At 43.4% G+C, this 18,537-nt stretch overlaps 2 protein-coding genes, 2 long non-coding RNA genes and 1 other non-coding gene across 5 annotated transcripts; 2 read left to right on the forward strand and 3 right to left on the reverse strand.

Annotated features, from left to right (window-relative positions):
• Window positions 1–1,266: 1,266 nt before the first annotated feature.
• LOC108892371 (uncharacterized) lies at window positions 1,267–9,438 on the reverse strand. The gene is made up of 4 exons (XM_051072653.1): window positions 7,522–9,438; window positions 5,530–6,600; window positions 3,749–4,092; window positions 1,267–2,333 (listed from the first exon to the last, which is right to left on the reverse strand). The coding sequence occupies exons 1-3, from the start codon at window positions 7,840–7,842 to the stop codon at window positions 4,045–4,047; spliced, it is 1,440 nt and encodes a 479-aa protein (XP_050928610.1). The 5' UTR covers window positions 7,843–9,438; the 3' UTR covers window positions 1,267–2,333; window positions 3,749–4,044.
• A 299-nt stretch (window positions 9,439–9,737) lies between these two features.
• On the reverse strand, window positions 9,738–16,785 carry LOC108892374 (uncharacterized). Its single transcript, XR_007813806.1, has 4 exons — window positions 16,613–16,785; window positions 13,916–14,098; window positions 11,003–11,109; window positions 9,738–9,995 (listed from the first exon to the last, which is right to left on the reverse strand). It is a non-coding gene; the product is annotated as an uncharacterized LOC108892374 (long non-coding RNA).
• Window positions 11,156–16,309, forward strand: LOC108892372 (PRELI domain-containing protein 1, mitochondrial). The gene is made up of 6 exons (XM_018689869.2): window positions 11,156–11,746; window positions 13,131–13,266; window positions 13,901–14,126; window positions 14,207–14,320; window positions 14,419–14,497; window positions 14,909–16,309. The coding sequence occupies exons 2-6, from the start codon at window positions 13,175–13,177 to the stop codon at window positions 15,019–15,021; spliced, it is 624 nt and encodes a 207-aa protein (XP_018545385.1). The 5' UTR covers window positions 11,156–11,746; window positions 13,131–13,174; the 3' UTR covers window positions 15,022–16,309.
• Window positions 12,455–12,526, forward strand: trnag-ucc (transfer RNA glycine (anticodon UCC)). Its single transcript has one exon. It is a non-coding gene; the product is annotated as a tRNA-Gly (tRNA).
• Window positions 16,786–17,467: 682 nt separating the features above from the next.
• Window positions 17,468–18,525, reverse strand: LOC127142764 (uncharacterized). Its single transcript, XR_007813801.1, has 2 exons — window positions 18,305–18,525; window positions 17,468–17,753 (listed from the first exon to the last, which is right to left on the reverse strand). It is a non-coding gene; the product is annotated as an uncharacterized LOC127142764 (long non-coding RNA).
• Window positions 18,526–18,537: the final 12 nt, after the last annotated feature.

An 18,537-nucleotide genomic window follows, 5' to 3' on the forward strand; every position in this document is an offset into this window, starting at 1 on the left:
TGACATCCATATTCCTCCCGTGTGTGTGTGTGTGTGTGTGTGTGTGTGTGTGTGTGTGTGTGTGTGTGTGTGTGTGTCTATCACACACTCACAGTGAATCTTTGAAATGCTTTATTATAACTGAGCACATGAGGAGGTCACAGCGACAGAATACGTGAGGAGGAGGACAGACGCACAAAACAAACATCCCCTTCTCTCTCACCGCCTCACCCCACCTTGAGGAAAAGGGGACGTTTGATTTTAGTTCCCTCGAAGACGCAGGGGAACATTTTTCCTCATGATGCTCAAAAACTGAAATAAACAAATAGAAATAAAAGTAAAATGGAAAATAATATTTCCAACATGTCCGTGTGTGCACAAAGTTTGACACAATGATGGCTCAAACTGTTCATTGGGGTTCATTCTGTTGGTAACGCTGACATTGGTTGAGTCCATGTCTTTTTCTCTGAAACAGAAATTGTGCTGCTTCAAACACTGATGAATGACGTTTGAAAAATCCATTAGTAATTTCCTGCTTTCCAGAAACTATGCCCAGTTTACAGTGACCACAGAGCTCACTCAACAGTTTCTGGGACTTTTTTTTCTTTGTAACTCCGGTAAAAACTATAACACAACAAAGTCATGTTACTTAATGCATCTGCAGCACAGGAATTTAAAAAATATTTGGGGGGAAATTTTCTACTTGGATATAAGTGGTTTCTCTGTGTGTATATTAGCATTTAGCAGTTAGCAAACATGGCTACTCTGAAGGTTGACTTTCTGTGTGTACTTTTGATGCGGAGGAAAATGTTTGATGAGTTTTATGTAAAAATTGTGATTATTTGGAAACCTGGAAGAGGCTCTCTTTGGTAAACAGTATATTCACTGTCTCCACAAATCTCTACAACATTGGTTGCGCGTGCAAAGTTAGCACGGCTAACTTCCATCCCATAAAGCTACCTAAAATCTGGAGAATGCCTTCGCAAAATAGTCTGAATAGCTAGATCTTTTAAAACCAACATCTGCTCGTTTAATCAGTTCTTCCCGTCTGTCAAAAGTGTTTTTGATTCTGTTCTTAAAGTTAAAAAATCTCAGGTTTTTGATGGAGAGAATGAACTGATGTCGTCCAAACCAAAAAATGTCACTAGCACAAAATGAGTGGCATTCTTGACTTTCTCCAGACATCTGGAAGTCTGACCAAACAGAGATGTGTCAGCAGCATGTTACTCAACATTCATCAAGTTAATATTTAAAAAGTATCATCAAACAAAGCTGGTTTTTTTCATGTTTTAATGAGGATGTCTAAAGAAAGTTGTGTGTTCACGTTGGCCATCATTGTGTAAGGGCGGTCAAATTTAACTAAATGTCTTTGTTTAAAAGGAACATGTTGGTGTGTAATCTAAAAACCAGACACACAGATGTTTTGGAAATGTATTTTTTATGTGGAATGTTCTTCTCTCAGTTCGGTTCAGTTCCCTTTAGTCCCGCAGGATTCAGCTCAGAACCTCAGAGCATCCCAGAAAGAGTTCCCACACTGCATTTAAACTGCAGGTGGATTCTCCTGTTGTTTCCTGTTGGTCACCATGTGGTACAATCTGCACTGATACAAGAACAGAGAAACTGGTTCTGAACTCTCTTCAAGGTCGACGTGAGGTTTTAACAGATACAGACTTTAGAAATAGGAATGTTTGGAACTGGAGGTGCCAATTTAGAGCCAATATTCAAAGTTAAACTCCACCCAAATGGAGTTTTGTTAGCAAACATTGTTTTTCATGAGGATAGAAATTATTAACCTTCCACTGCCACCTTTTAATGCGAATACAAAAATACAACAGAATGAGTTTTGCTTCAGTTCATATAAAACCAAATGGAAGTGTGACTGCGCCCTGAGAACTTTCCAGTGAAATCCAGACAGATAAAATAAACGTTTAACTTCTCCTTTAGGCAGCGTAGTAAACTAAAAAAAATAAAAATCTTAACACCAGATTCTATGAGAAGCCATGAGAAGCAGATCAGCTCTGGACCATCTCGAGAGTTAAGAAACAGATTATGTTGTACCAGCATGAACACAGCCCCGTAAAAATCAATCAAGGTGCCTTTAAAGTTCTTGAGGAGGAGGTAGACAGAAGAGACAAATAACAGTGATGTGGTAATTGTAGTCCTACTGTGGTGAACTTGGAGTCCTTAATAACAGTCCTGGATCACTTCCTGCTGAGGTCAGTTTGTTCTCCCTCTGTGGTGAAGTTGTTTTCCTTTGAGGTTAACTTGTCATCAGGTTTTGGTCAAACTGTAAATCGTTTTCTGTGGTTGAGGCCTGAATCTTCCTGGTTTGGCTACGATGGGTTTGTGGTTTGCTAGGAGGAGGAGGAAGAAGAGAAGGAAGGAGGAGACAGTTTGATCACACATGCTCAGTGTTCATGTAATATTAGATGGATGATAGAGCGAGCAATCACATCCTCGTGCTTTACTCTATATCCATTAAATTTGGCTTTAATCACCTTTAACAACAGACCTTCGCTGACAGGAAAAGTCTGTGTTTGTTTGGTTTTAATCAGTTCAATTAAGTGTCAAGACAAATAAGACTGAGCTTCTCAAAAAGTTTGCTTCCTGGTCATAATTTGGGTATTGATGTTATCACTGTTTACAGAAACTGGTCATTACTGAAGGCGTCCTCTTTTTGGCCCGGTCCAAATCCTTTAACATTGGGTATCTTCCAGGAACCAAGTCAACTCTCATCTAAATTACCAATCTCTAGAGATCTTTAGCTGAGAACGGAAACAGTGCCATAGAGATTACTTAAACATTGCTATATGTATGTTTTCACTATGGCTATATGGTCAGTGTTAGCATTAGCAGCTGTTTACTTACCAAGAGCTTTAGCTGTCACTGTGTTTACAAGACAACAGGCTATGAGTTCTGTCATTCTAACTGGTGAAAAAGACGGGAAGTAACACCTAAAAATGAGCTGATGTTCTGGGTGCTCTGATTCAAGCCTTTAAAAAAAGGCATCTAACAAACCTAGAAACCCACTACTTGACCATGACTGCATGCAGGGCTTCATAAACATGGTAAACTTTGGCTTTGGCACTGGATCCGATTCAGTTACTATTGTTGCTGCTGAAAATTGATAATTTGTTTCTCTGACTATGGAAACTTCCATCAGGGAGCAAAACAGCAGACGTACTTGAATTCCTTAACAAAGCTGCCATGATTCTGGTGTTGAAAGCAGGTTACATCTTTAAAATAGTCAAAATGAAGAATCGTAACCTGCTGGCTGTGGCCGTCTGTGATGTTAACATGTTCAGAGACAGATCAGGGACTATAAAAAGATGGATGACGTGACAGCTGCCAAAAGTGAAGCCAAAACATCTGGATCACCCCTTGGTGTCTGGCTGTGGTGCAGGTCATGAAGTACATGTCAAATGAATTTTTCCAAAGACTGATTTAGGATAGTTTTAATCATGCTAATGTTCATTTTACTGATAAGTTTGGTATTAATTACTTATTTCATGCTACAGTGGCAGTGGTGACTGACTGGTGATTGGTCAGGCAGATATATGGATGAGAATTCAACACTGGCTCCACCCCACGATCACTACTGCACAGACTCTGGCACCAACACCAACATGGCAGCGCCCATATCCAGAATATTTTGGCTTCATTTTTGTACAGTGAGAGGAACTGGACAAGTCATCCATCTTTAAATACAGTCGCTACGTGTAGCTAGCTAGCATACGGACAACTTGTGTCTATTTGAGAACTGCTTTACCTGAAAACATGTTTAGGAAAAACATCATGCTGATTGGCCAGTTCCTCTCGCCTGTGACCAAACTGCCCCCTCTTCCTCTGTCCGCCTAGCTGGTTCCCTGTTCCAGTTGAGGTGAGATTTGTAGTCTTAAATTGTTATCCACACAGTATGAAATTGTAATCCTGTTGCAAAGCATTTGGTTCATTTCCAGAGATTTTAGTCCTTTGTTAACTTCATCCAAAGCCTGATTTGTTGTCTGTATGCGATGGTAACTTCCGGTTCAGCCTCAGGCCGCAACTCTGATGGTGGAGGGACGGCTAGAAGAACCAACGAAATGCCTCGCCGGTCGGGACGGATGGCGGCCGCTACGGAAAAGAGACAAATAAAGAAGTGAGAGGAAGAAATGTGTGTGTCTGTATGTTTTTAAAAAGTTTTTTATACACTACAGAACTCGTTGTGATAATGCAAAGTATGTAATCAGGTGGATGAACCCTACCAGTGTAACGATTCTGAAACTGAGACAGAAATTGTGATCAATCTCATTTATGGGAAGACAGGACAGAGAATTACTGAATTATATATATTGCTATTGATATTTCTAGTTTTATTTACTTTGCATACAGCTGGGCAGCTTGGGAATTATCCCACAGGCTTCAATAAAATCTTATCTAAAACAGCAAGAACATTTGTCCAGGGAGCAGAGTGGGAATGGCCGAGGCTCAGGGAACCATCACAGTGATTCTGAGGCTGTTATTTTAAAGTCAAAGAGTTACATGATGTTGATTTAAAGTTAGTTTGGTCAGTTTGTCGTGGACTAATATTCAGTCAGAAGAGACGAGTCCTGTAAATAATAAGAAAAAAAAATACTGTGGGGGCTTTGCTGTTCATTTCACAAAGTAAACTTTCTGATTGGCTGAGAGTCTGTTGGGTCGACATCAAAGAGAACGGAAGAGGGATGAGGCAAGAGTGTGAAACCACCTGCTAAAACACACACACAACCACACACACATATTCTGAACACAGTCACTCAGATATAAACATTCACATACATTACAACACAAAAACACACACAGACACACAATGCTGTCACTTGCCGTTAGCCTCCACAGGTCCAATTAGCGTGTAATTGGGGAAGATTACGGCTGCTAATTCACTGTCTTACTTTCTCACGCACACACACACACACACACGTCTCAATGCTTGTGTTCATTCCACATGTGTGTGTGCTGATTCCGAGGGAATAATTAGTGATAGTTTGTGGAGGTTCCCACAGAAAGAAGTGTGTGTGTGAGATATATGGAGTCATCAGTAAGGTCGAATGCTGGTGTCAATGAATTATTGATCGCCACTAATTCTTATTGCACTCACTCGCACTTACACACACACACGCACACACACACACAGAGTAGTAGATCACATAAATATTCTCCTTTTCCTTCCTCTACCCGGCTCACTTTATCACTTTGAATCAGTGGAGAGTTGGGGTGTCTGTGTGTGTGTGTGTGTGTGTGTGTGTGTGTGTGTGTGTGTGTGCGTTGGCAGCCTGCCAGACCTCAGCAGGGACCAAGCTCTCGCTTTTCACCACCCACCATCTGCACAGCGCTCGCACACACACACAAATTCACACACACTCAGCAGGGTGAGCAATGCCTTCCAGCTCATGACTCGCTGGCAGTGATCTGGGTTAAGCGAGCCGGGACACACGCTCACATACGCGCACACACACAGAATCCGGTCAAGTGTTTAAAGAGAGGACGGAATACGACAAAGACTCGCTAAACTCTGTCACTGGATGCCCTCACCTCCAGCCCCCCTCCTCCTCCCCCCGGTTTCTTCTTCAGCTCTTCACACTTCCTGAACTTGCAGATCTGGTGACCTGTCTTCCTGTTGCGGCAGGATGAGCAGACGCCGCAGTTTATCAGCCGCCTGCACGGCCCGCACACACCACACCGCTTCCTCTTCCTCTTGGCCACTGCCCCCGACGACGAAGATGACGATGACGACAAGGCCACGCCCCCTGCTGTCACCCCCGACGATGAGGGCGAGGAGGAGGAGGGGCAGGGGGAGGAGTTGGCGTGCTGCTGGCAGTCCGTTAGCGCCCGCTGGCCACCAGTCATCTGGAAGGCGCTGCCAGCGTCTGAGATCCCGCCCCCTGCCGACCCCATTGCCATCACAATGACCCCAGGGGGTAAACCCAGCCCCCCCAGAAAGCTACCACCCATCACTCCTCCCCCATTGCAGCTACCGCCCTCTGATAGGCCCATCATGTCCGGGTGGGCATGTCCCTGCTTGTTCATGATGCCGCAGTCCGCACCGCTGCCGTAAGCGGGGAGGAAGTTTCCATTGCTAGGTGCCATAGGGTGATGGTGTGCTGTTCCCTGTGTGACAGGAAGTGAGGAGGCAGTGTGTCCATGTTTTTCAGCTCCTCCCCCCTCACTGCTCCCGCCACCTCCTCCCGTTCCCCCTCCTGACCCCCCGCCACCATGGTGCATGCTGGTACTGTGGGGATGTGAGGAGGTCATATGACCCTGCGTTGCAGAGGGGTGGTGATGGTGGTGGTGGTGTGTCGGTGCAGTTGCCACAGGCTTGGGGCGGCCCCAGAACATGGCTGCCGGATGGTTCATGTTCACGTTCATGTTCACGTTCATATTGTCGTGGCAACCCCAGGGCGCTGTCGCCATGGTGCCCAGCCTGGCGGCGGCGGGGGGAAAGATGGGTGCGGCAGCTGCCAAACGAGCCGCAAGTTTGGCAGACTGAGGGAAGTTTGTGACATTCATGTTCATGTTGACGTTGGTCTTGTAGAAGCTGGCGATGGACGAACGGTAACGGTCCATCTCTGTGGTGTAATCCAGCATCGGAGCCAGACTCGACACCTGCAACAAATATATCATCCATCATCCAATTTAATCAATACCTGGTGTGATCAATAAAAACATGTAGTAAGTCACGTCAGAGCTGCTTTACATCATGGTTGAGAGTCTCCTTGAGGATTTATGTGGTTTCATGAACTCAAGAGAATGGACTTGCTTTCTTGTTAATCGCCTTGGTACTCCCCTGATCACTGGAAGGGTCAGGGGTTTTGGTTGGGGAATAGGGTGAGTGGTCAGACTGGAAATATTCAACTTGTGCTACTAGGGTTGAGTGCCAGGAATTCAGATTCTGGTATTTCCCAGAAATTTGCAACAAAATCAGCTCCAATTTCTGACTTGGAGGACCCTGGGAATTTCTAGGGAATATCCGTCTGTTGGTTTGTCGGTCCTCCTATGTTTCCTGTCTGTCTCTACATGTATTCCTTCTCTTTTAGCTCTGGTGTTGGTCTCCACCAATCCCTGACAGTAATATCTGGTTCTTTAGCTGCTAAACGCTCAATCTTTGAGCCAGAGTCTGTGCAGTGGTGATCGGATGGTAGAGCCCACAGTATCGAAGTCCTGTCCAACCAATCACAAATCAATCATGATTGCCAGCTGTCGATCATGATGTCACACCTGCTTTTTATAGCATTACATAACAAAGTAAAACTTAACTTAGCAGAAAAATAAACACTTGACTGTACATCAGCATGGTAAGAATGAACTAAAATAACAGAAACCATCTTTAAGAAGAATGTACTTGATGTGTACTTTGATGATTTAGTCCATCCACTAACATGGAGGAGGTGGGGTTTATGACCCATACTGCAACCAGCCACCAGGGGGCGATCGAGATCACTCTTTGGAGCCGTCATGTCGTCCATTTTCATGATCACAACACTGGATCACTCATATGAGCTCTTATGTGACTTGGTGACGACTCACCTGTCCCTGTCCGCTGTAACCATGGTGATTCGGGTGATGGTGGGAAGGGGCGGAGCTTCTCTGGAGCATCGTGGAGAGGTCGCTCTCCACGCACACGCCGCTCGTCATGCCCGACATGACCTCACACACACATGCGCGCACACATGCACGCACACACGCACGCACACACTTGCTCACAAAGGAAGTTAGTCCCACGTCGTTGATTCGTTTTGCTCTGTGAATGGAAACAAAGACGAGGACTGTGAAGGTATCGAAGGTTGAAAACGTAACCTCGTCGCTGTCATGTCGCCACAGATGAAAGACTTCACAGACATTTCTCATCAAATTATCTCGCACACAATATAATACAGGTATTTTGAAAATATTTTGTTAATACTGTAAACTTTTTAAAACAGGACTTCATTTCCCACAATACAACTGAAGCAATTTCCTCTTTTACAGTTTGCAGGTAATATTAAAACAACTTTTAATGACAAAATGGCAACATTCATCAAAGAGCAACGTTTTTGTATCATCGACTCTGTAGTAGCGTGATCCCCTCATTACATCACATAAAGAAGACGCAAAGTGGCGTCCTTGTTGTAGTCAGATTTATACTCAGTCTTTCTCTCTGAGCTCTGTTTCAGTGTTCACCTTAAGTTCAAAATCTAAACCATAAAGGACTCGCAAAAGACCAAAACAACAAAGGTGCACAAAGCAACGCCGCTAAAAGCAACAACGTCCTGTCGAAACAATGAATAAAACTTGACTGCGAACAAACGGAGAAAAGCAGGAGGTGCAGCCGTCAGCTGTTTAAACAAACATGTTCTGAACACCAGAGTGTCCTTGAGCAACGGAGCACTGAATCCCAACCGGCAACTCAGCGAGGACGTCGTTTCCAGCTACGCAAGCTTCATCGACAAATCTGTCGATTTCCCGCCAAAAGTTGCAGCTGAATTCAACTTTGACCTCAGCAATGCGAGGAAAAGTTCTGTAAGTCTGGTCAGAAAATCAACACTGGGTTCTTTACTAAAGCTCGCAAACTATTCGCCCTTGTACGACTGACCTCTGACCTCTCTACACACACACACAGGTGGACAGGAGTGTTAAGACATTTGCTGCCTTGTGTGTGTGTGTGTGTGTGTGTGTGTGTGTGCGTGGCCGAAAAAGAGACGTATGAGTAAAATGTGTGTGCGTGCAGGCAGAGAAAACTGTGTGTACTGATGTGTGTGTTTGCAGACGGAAACAAAATGTGTGCGGCGCAAAGAGAGAATGAGAGCATGAGTGTGTGTGCCTGCGCTGAGCGTGCGTGTGCGCAGCCAGTGTGAAAATGTGTGTGTCTTCTCGCACCCTCCTCCCCCCTCCTCCTCCCCTCCCCCTCCACTCCCTCGAGGCGTAACTAATTACCCTGTCTGGTCAACCGGGCCGGCGCGAGCTCCGACAGAAGGTCACGGTGGCCACCGGCCGCGAGGGGAAAACGGCTCTCCCACGCGACACATTAACCCCCCACCACCATCCTCCCTCCTCCTCTCCCTCCCCCCTCAGGCACAGTGCGAGTGAGGCGAGGAGGAGGGAGGGAAGTGAGGAAGGAGGGAGGGAGAGAGGGGGGAGAAGGGGGGGGGTCAATCAGAAAAAAAAAGCCAGACCTGATAACAACCGATAAATACCGTGAACACAGCATGCAGTCCGACAGAGAGGAGGAGAAAACGAGAAGATGGACGGCGCGTGCTGCTGCTGCTACTTACCGGGCCCGCGAGGAGGAGGAGGAGGAGGAGGAGGAGAGGAGGAAGAGGGTGATGAGGAGAAGAGGAGGAAGAAGGAGAAGAGGAGGAAGGAGAAGAAGACCGTCTGGGAATTAGCCCGCCACGGATCATGGCTGGCGGGGAAGGAGACAGAGAGAGAGAGGAGAGGAGAGGAGGGGTGGTGGTGGAGGGGAGGGGGAGGCGGTGGGGGGGAGAGGAGCACCGGGAGGGGATTTGTCGGTCTGTCGGTACCGAGGAGAGAAGGAGGAGGAGGAGGAGGAGGGGGGGAGGGGGGGTAATGGATAACGGGGGGCGGATGGATAATCACCTGGGCTTGGCACGAGCGAACGTGAGGCGGGAGGGGGGGAGTGAGGAGGGAGGGGGGCGTTAAATTAGCCAGGTCGAGGCGAGGAGGAGGAAGCGGCTCTGTGGAGACCCTGCAGGGGCGGGAAAAAAAGACGAGCTCGAGGAAAGAAAAAACACCACCATGGGGGGGGGGGGGGGGGGGGTGATGAATAACGGCGGAGGTTATGAACGGATACGTGCGTCGTTCTCGTGAAGAGGGAGGAGGGGGAGGGAGGGGGCAGGGGGTACACGCGACGTTGATGTTCAGTAACGGAGAGGGGAGGGTGTGTGTGTGTGTGTGTGTGTGTGTCGGCTCGTGCCCTCCGCTGTGTCTCCTGCTGTCGGCGGCGCCCCTGGCGGTGTGCCGCGCCGCGCCGCGCCGCGTGAGCGGTGTGATTGGCTGCCTGCCTGTAACAGAGAGAGAGAGAGAGAGAGAGAGAGAGAGAGAGAGAGACTGAATGAAGAATTTACTACTATTTTATTAATATTTAATGCGTCACTGGGCAGAAATTAGTCAATTAATTGATGACAGAAAATATTTACTAATAATACAGCTGAATAGTTGAACACATAAAAATACATATATCTATAACCTTTTTCTCACTGTATTTGTTTTTAGACAAAGTGATTAATTTTAAACTGTTATTACACCTGCTTTGTTTACGTTCTGTTTTATGTTCATTCATGGTAAGTGACTTTAAGTATAATCGTATTTTGAACTGGTCTTATTCCCATGGTTTTTGGTGTAAATGATCGATAGGGACAAAAATCTTTATTGATCAGGAACAGTGAATCCAGCCATGAACAGCTGCTGCAGTGTAATCCAACTGTCCACTTCAAAGTACGTCCACCAAACATGGCTATAGATCACTACGAGACTCCATTAACAAAAACATATCAACAGTTGAATGATTAGCTGATTAAATCAATATATTGATCAATAAGTTGATATCTTTATAATCGCGTGAATCTTTTTCTATATATGCAAAATGTACTGGCTCAAGTGTCTGAAATGTGACGACATGCTGCTTTTTCTTTTAATAGAAACATCATTATATATCTCTACCAGACTCCATTGAGAAAAACAGAGATTTAACAGGAGCTGCTGGAATACCACTGCCTCCATCTGTTAGTGTGTCTGTGGTACTGTGTGACTTTCAGTGGTGGAAGAAGTAATCAGATACTTTATATCAAAGTAAAAGTACCACACAGTAACACAGACACACTAACAGATGGAGGCAGTGGTATTCCAGCAGCTCCCAGTAAAATCCCTGTTTTTCTCTATGGAGTCTGGTAGTGATATATAGAGATGTTTGTGGTTAAAGTAAAAGGATCTTCCTCTTTAATAAAAAGCTCATGATTCACTCAGACTCCATGTAGTTCTGACATGAGGATGTTAATGTGGTGCTGCTCACCAGGTGGTCCCCTCTCTTTACACTGCAGACTGTCCATCACAGCGCCCTCAGGTGAGCATCAGTCACCTGGGCAGAGGCTCATCCTGTCGTCACTGTCGCCGTCTTTACTGAAGAAAAAGGAAGTAAACACAAACTTTAAAACAAAAAAAGCAACAAATGCAAGAGTAGAAAAGCAAAAATAACACACGAATAAATCACAATCAATAATGAAAGTAGATTTTATGTGGCTGAATGGCCCCTGACTGTGGTTTATTAATATTTTGAATGATTATCACTGATGAATTAATGTTATTAATTAATGTTGAGGCTTATTTCAGCTGATTTATCTACATCTGTGCAGTTTAATGTGCACTAATGCTTCAGCACGGTGCTACAGAGAATAAAGGTCAAACAGGAATACGGCAGGTTTACCTCTGCTCCCTCTGTGATGCATTAATGTGGTTGGGGGAGGAAATGACATTAAATCATTAAATGTACCTTTGCTCTGCACACACTCACTGCAGCTTCGTTCCTGCTGGAAAACTGATTAAATCTCGTCATCTAGTGGAGGAGACTGGGATGTACAGGGACGCTGTAGCGATCAGCTGACTCCAGTGAATTTCTTTCTGGCTCGAGTTTTGCAGCGGCTGCAGAGCAAAACAAAACCCCCACTAACCCGCCGCTGTGTTTTCTCCATCCCACCGCTTTGCGCTAACTCCAGGCTTTAACACCGAGCTGACCCTGATGAAAAACTAAAGGCTGCAGGTATGTCAGCTCATCGGCTAGGGTTAGTTGTTACCTAGATGTAGCGTTATCCAACAGTAGCTTCAAAACACCTGGGATCTGTGCGGCTGGAGCTAACGGTGTTAGCCTGCCAACCGACGAGCTACTGCAGAGCTAAACTTCTGCTGAGGACGGAGCCGCTTCAGTCTTATAATAAAACACGACCCCTAACCCTGATGCTAACACGTGAGCTTACAGCAACGTAAACTGGGGCTCTGACGCTAATTAACTAGCTAAATTAAACAGGTCTATTGTTTGATAAAGGTCATGAACACAACAATGTACCGTTGTACACAAACACACGGTGGAAACCGACGTCAGCGTCGTTAACACACACACACTTACGTCCAGCGGCAAGCAGCTAATTAGCCGTGTGAGGTTAGCAGTCAGTGCTCGTTAGTGGCAGTTGGCCTTACTCAAGACATTTAACTAAGTGTAGGAACAGACCAACCACACGAACTAAGCTGAACACACACTCTGTACAGTGTCACAGTCAGCTAGTATCTACACCAGAGCTAGCTTTGGCAACACAATCAGTGACGTCAGCGTCAGTTATTTAACAGTTGTCACAGAATTCGATTCCAGAAACGTAAAATATGAACGTATAAACGATCCTGTGTGTAATTCAGGCCGTAGACGTGAGCTCGTCGTCATCGATAAAAAGAAAAGGCTGCGTTGTTGAAAGCAGGAGCGTTGGTGGTATAGTGGTTAGCATAGCTGCCTTCCAAGCAGTTGACCCGGGTTCGATTCCCGGCCAACGCAGCTGTTTTTTTGCACAGTGAAAAACATTTCAGTCTTACAAAGGCAATAAGCGATTCGTTTAAACGTTTTTCACTTTCCATGAACTTTACATCGGATTAATTTGGTTGATGCTTTTGTACAAATGTCATAAAAAAAACATGTTCAGTGCTACAGTTCAAGAGCTAAAACATATTTATTACTGTTCCTGTTTTTCATATCTAGGGCTGCAAAGTCGATTAATCAACAGAAAATGAATCAGGAGATATTTTTAGATAATCATTTTAGTCATTTTTCGAGCAAATTGTTAAATATTTGTTGTGTCCTGCTTCACAAATGTGAGAATTTGATGCTTGAATAAATCAATTTAAATACTTAAAAATTTCTACTGCCATTTTTCAAAAATGTTACATATTTGTCATTCCTTGCTTCTCAGAGAGGAGGGTTAGGTGCTTGTCTTTGTGTCACATAATAGTAAACTTCAGATTTTAGATTGTTTTGTTTTAAACTTTGGCATTATGAGAACCCATAAATCATCAGACAATGACTGGAATACAGATGGTTAATGATTAAAACAACAGTAAAATAAAATAAATCTGTTTTTTACTGTAACTACTTTTTCCCACAGCTCCTGAATGAGTGGCTGTGAGCTCTGTCTGTGTTTGTGAAGACATGGGCAGGTATTTCCACAGCGAGGTCGACATTAAGAGTCCATGGCATCAGGTGTTGGCTGCTTTCTGGCAGCGGTACCCAAACCCATACAGGTAACTGGGGCTGCGTCCACCCATTATTTTTGTAATCAATTCATCTTGATTAATCATTAGCAAATATTTCGTATTTTTTCACAAAAGCTGACAACTACAATTATTTGATTAACAAAGCAGGTGACTAACTGTCGCACCTCTACAGGTAACACGCAAATGACAAAAGCTAATCTACTCAAACAAGGTTTTTCTTGTTAACCATTAACTGTCTGTCTTCCTGCTAAATAACTGCAATTTAAGAACCACTTCCTAAGCCCCTAAAAGTAACTTTACTCTGTACTGAGCCTAAACCTAGTTATAACTTTATCCCCAAAACCTCTTTAACCCTACAGCAGAAGTGAGGACTAGACAAAATGTCCTTGTTTTCCAAAATTGTCCTCACTTTCTAAAAAAGTCCCCATTTTACAAAATTTTGCCTTGTCTTTCTAAAAACATCCTTAATTTCTAAAATATCTTCACAGTCTAAAAAGGTCCTCACTATTCAAGAATGTTTGCAATTTCCGAATATGTCTTTAGTTTGAGATCATCTCTAGTTTTAGATAAATACTTTAAAATGTCCCCACATGTCAGAATGTCCTCACTTCACCTCACTCCAAACTGTCCTCTTTCTAAAAATGCTTTTATTGTGTGTCAGCGCCCACGTCCTCACCGAGGATGTCCTGTACCGCGAGGTCACCCCCAGCAACCACCTGTTGTCACGGCGACTGCTGACCAAGACCAACCGGCTGCCAGGCTGGGCAGAGCGCGTCTTCCCCACCCACATGGCCCGGGCCGTCTACGTCCTGGAGGACTCCATTGTGGACCCGGACAGACACACACTCACCACCAAAACCTGGAATCTCAACCACAACACACTGATGGTGAGACACTGAACCTGTACACCTGTCATTCACCTCTGATTCACCTGTAACGTTCGGTATGTTCTGTCTCCACCTCTCAGACGGTGGTGGAGCGGTGTTCATTTGAGGAGGACCACAGTCGGCCCTCGTGGACCAAACTGAGGAGGGAGGCCTGGATCTCCTCGGCTGTCTACGGCCTGGCCCGGCCCATACAGGTGAAACAGTCTTTGGAAGCAGTGAGGACCAGCCAGAAATGTCCTCACAATGCAGAAAGACTGAATATAAGAAGTTTCTCTTTGTGTTCCTCTACCAGGAGTTTGGTCTCAGCAGGTTTAAAAGTAACCAGGCCAAAGCCATGAGGGGGCTGGAGTACGCTCTGTCCAAGATACAGAGTAAGACACACACATACATTTGTACTTGTGAGGACTCTGCCTTTGACATGCACACCTGAGACCCTAACTAGTCATCACAATCATCATGACTAAATCTAAACTTTAGGGGGCGCTATTCACAGTAGTAGTGTCCAAGTCTTACTCCACTTTCACAATATGTGACCTACCAACAAAATTTAAACAAAAACTAAAATATCGCAAAATTTAAGGGAGCCAATATTTGAATAAATTACTTTTGAATTTCAGGAAATTCAATAGATTTTTCAATCATTTTACTTGTGAAATTAATAATTTCAGTTAACAACCAATCGATTGATTAATAAATGTTTGGCAGATTAATAGATAATAAAAGTAATCGCCCTCAGACAGTCCTCATGTTGGTCTCTAATTTTTCTGTTTTATTACCCACAGCTGAGGCTCCCTCTAATCTCCATGGCGACCAGGGAGAGTCGTCAGAGAAGCACAAGCCCCTCCCACCTCAAACCACGCCCACCTCTACCCAGAAGCCCAAGCAGTTTGTCTGAATGTTGTCTGTTAGAACAGGAAATGCTGCCTCTACTGATCTGAACCGGTACTGCAGGGGCAGGGCACCACATCAACTCCAGCTGTGATTGGTTGCTTTGTGAAGTCCATCATCAGAGAACTGGTTTTAAATTTGACTGAAAATAATGAATATTATACCTTTTCTAGATTATTCTGTAGTATTTAATTTGGGTTAGTTTATGTAGAGGTAAACTTTCTCACCTGAGATTCTGTTATTTTAAAAAAAATATATATCTATCTATTTAAAATCTAAATTTGTATGTTCTTCTTAGTATTAGATTAGATGACATTTTGATGTATATGGCTCACAATAGTTATTTTCTGTTTTCTTAGTCATGATTTTTATACTTTTATATGAACATTGTTAATTTTTATTTTGAATTCTTTCATAATCATTTCATCCATTCCAGTGACATTTTTCTATTATTTTCATCATCATTTAGCAAAAATACTGTTTCACTGTGACCTCTTGCCTGCTCTGTTGAGATTATTCTCTGTATTTGTAGACAGTCAGAAAATTATGCATCATGAAATTTGTTTTATTTATTTACATGAATGTTGCATCATATCAGAACTGTGTTCATTTTAGAATCGGATTGTTTTATAGATCAGAAATAGTTTATCTGAGGAAGATTGTCCCTGTGTCATCACCCTCTGGTGGTCATCTCATGATATTAAACTTTAAAGGTTGCTATAAGTATATTTTTGCAATCACTACATAGCTAACAACAGCATTTACGAGTCTAGAAGACTTGTTTTGCTTCTATTTCTATCATTTCTTTCCTGCTAAACATGGTTTCTTGCCCTCGTGTTGCACTGAGGGAAGGCAGCGACTGACTATCGCCTCATGAGGTTCAAATTGGTATAACGATACAGGAACTTAGCTGGTTAGCATGCTAACTTCAATAGATACTGTATCTCTGCAACACAATACACAGATGTCTTTGACATAACATCAAACCTGTGAGTTCTTTACATCTTGTTGATAATTTCCATGAATTTTTAAACAATATAACACCTTTAAAGTTATATTTCATTCCTGGTTGATTTGTTGACACCTAAAACTACAGCACTGATTATGTATCTACTTTGTTGTTAAATGTTAAAGCAGCTGATGTATCTGATTACATTGTGTTTTAATGTGAAGCAGCAGCAGTAGGAAATGTTGCAACATCAGTCTGATCAAATTACAAACAGTAACACTGGATTTCATGTTGCACTGATTTCCGTCAATCTCTAATGTGTGAAGGTAATTTAAATTCCAGATGGAATGTTGACTCTGCTGGACTATATGAGAAGTGTTTAAAGAATGTAAATGGTGAGTTGACTTAATATAACTGCAACTAGCATGTTTTTTTTTTTAATTCTCAGGACTAAGACTAAATCTAATAATAGCTGACAACATTAACACTTCCTAAGAGAACTGAAGCAGGTTAACAGTCATGGGTTTTCTCAGGGAACTGCTAATATTCACAAGTAGTATACATTAGTGTTGTTCTACAGGTATATCGGTGTAATGTTCTTAATACCTGCAACCACCAGAGGGTGATATAAAAAGTGAGATAATATTACCTGGGTTTATTTTGGACTGGTTTCCACTTCAGGGCCAAACTGGACCAGTCATGGTCTTCATGGTCTTTCCTGACGGTCTTCTCCAGATCTCCTGTTTAAGCTTTCTTTCCCTGGTCTGTAAAGTCCTGAAAAGTCTTTTTCATTTCAGACTCTTCAAAATAAGAAAACTGCACAGAAAACTGGTCAGAAATGTTCTCATTATTTAGTCTGACTCCTGCAAATACATTCATTTCATAATTTGCAGAACCGCTGTCAGATCCTGTAATATTCTGACTGTTAAACTGACTCACAATAAATCTAAAGACTAACAGCTGCTGTCATCTCTTCACTTTTTTGCTTACAAAGCTCATTAAATGTCAAGCACAGATAAGTTCAAACACAGTCTTAATTACCTAAAGAATTAAGGTAGAGAACAGACACAAGATGGAGACGTTTGATCTATCTGTCTATCTAGAATGTGTTTATCAGACACAAAGCAGACAATTATGAAATTATCAAGGATATTTTTTTTTATCCAGAATCATTAAAATTATTTTAGTAGTCAATACTTTCACACTGTTTGATTTAAATATCCAAAGTCCTTCTCCAGCTTCCTTTTCTCCAGATATTAGTCTGTAATCATGTGATGTCCCAGAAAGGGAACCAGTCTCATTTCATGATGCATGCAAAAGTTGCTTTATTCTTTGTAAAGTACCTCAAACATTCAAGTGTTTCATAATTCAGTGATTGTGATAATCCCAGGAGCAAAACACTAAAATATGTGGGGAAATGAAAAGTTTAGGACACAGAGAATAATAAGTAAACACTGATCTAACTTACTGAGGCTGAGAAATAAGACGTACGCCACACAGTAAACAAAATTTAAACATGTATATATTTAATATCTAAACAAATGTGACTGTAACAGACAGTGTTGTTATTATTGGTGCATGTTTCAGTCCTTGGAAAAGCAGCCAAAGTGATGATGATCAAAAATGATCGCGGAGGACATGAACCGTCAATGGGGACGGACCATCCACCCGTGACCACTCCAGTGTCATGACACGTGAGGGCACGGAGGTGTCGAGGTGACATGGGAGGACCGCATCATCACCAGAAACCACAAAGACTCGTCCAGGTGAGCCGGGCTGTAGAGACCTACCTGGAAACAGGTTTAGTTCCAACAGCAGTTTAGTTTATTTATTCAGACAGATTTAAATTAAGTGTGTTTTTCTTACACTGTTACAAGTTACTGCAGCTGTTTGCTGCGCTCGAGCAAAACATAAAATGTTTACGGTGAATGTTCTTTTATTTGTAGAGAAATGGCTTAATATTAATTATTGACTGAAACACTGACAACTTCATGGTTGTAGTTATTATGACGTCAAGTCAAGTAAATACATGAAAATCCAACCTGTTCATGAATTTCCGATTTTCCCATTGCCCCTGAACGCAGCATCGACTTCCCCTAACTTTTCCTTTACCCTCGAAATCGAAAGTAAACCTGTTTACGTGCCACAAACGCACCACTAATGGTAGAACATGAGCTTTAAAGCTCATCAGTGAGCGCTGCATGTCGGAGTGTGTGTCCGCCGAACTGACAGGTGAACCCAGCGAGGTGTGTACACCTGTACGCGAGCGCTCCAACCTTAAACCGCTACACATCCTCACGGAGCTCGGTTATTTACATGTGCACATCTCACACGCACTGACCTGACGCTGGAGCGTGGACGCTGCTGAAAAACTGGACGGACCAGGAGCAGAGGAGGGTGAATCCCACGAGCTCCATCTGCAGAGCCACAGGACAGCAGACCCAGAGGAGATCTGTTTGCTCTACGGAAGCCGAGGGGCGCGTATATGTTACTTATACGTTTCCATCTTTGGTCAGTTCTCTGAGTCACATCCGAGCCCAACGAGAAACTCACGAGTTGTTGAGAGAAGTTTCG

Source organism: Lates calcarifer, linkage group LG9 (genome assembly GCF_001640805.2).
Source record: "Lates calcarifer isolate ASB-BC8 linkage group LG9, TLL_Latcal_v3, whole genome shotgun sequence".
NCBI classification, from domain to species: Eukaryota; Metazoa; Chordata; class Actinopteri; family Centropomidae; genus Lates; species Lates calcarifer.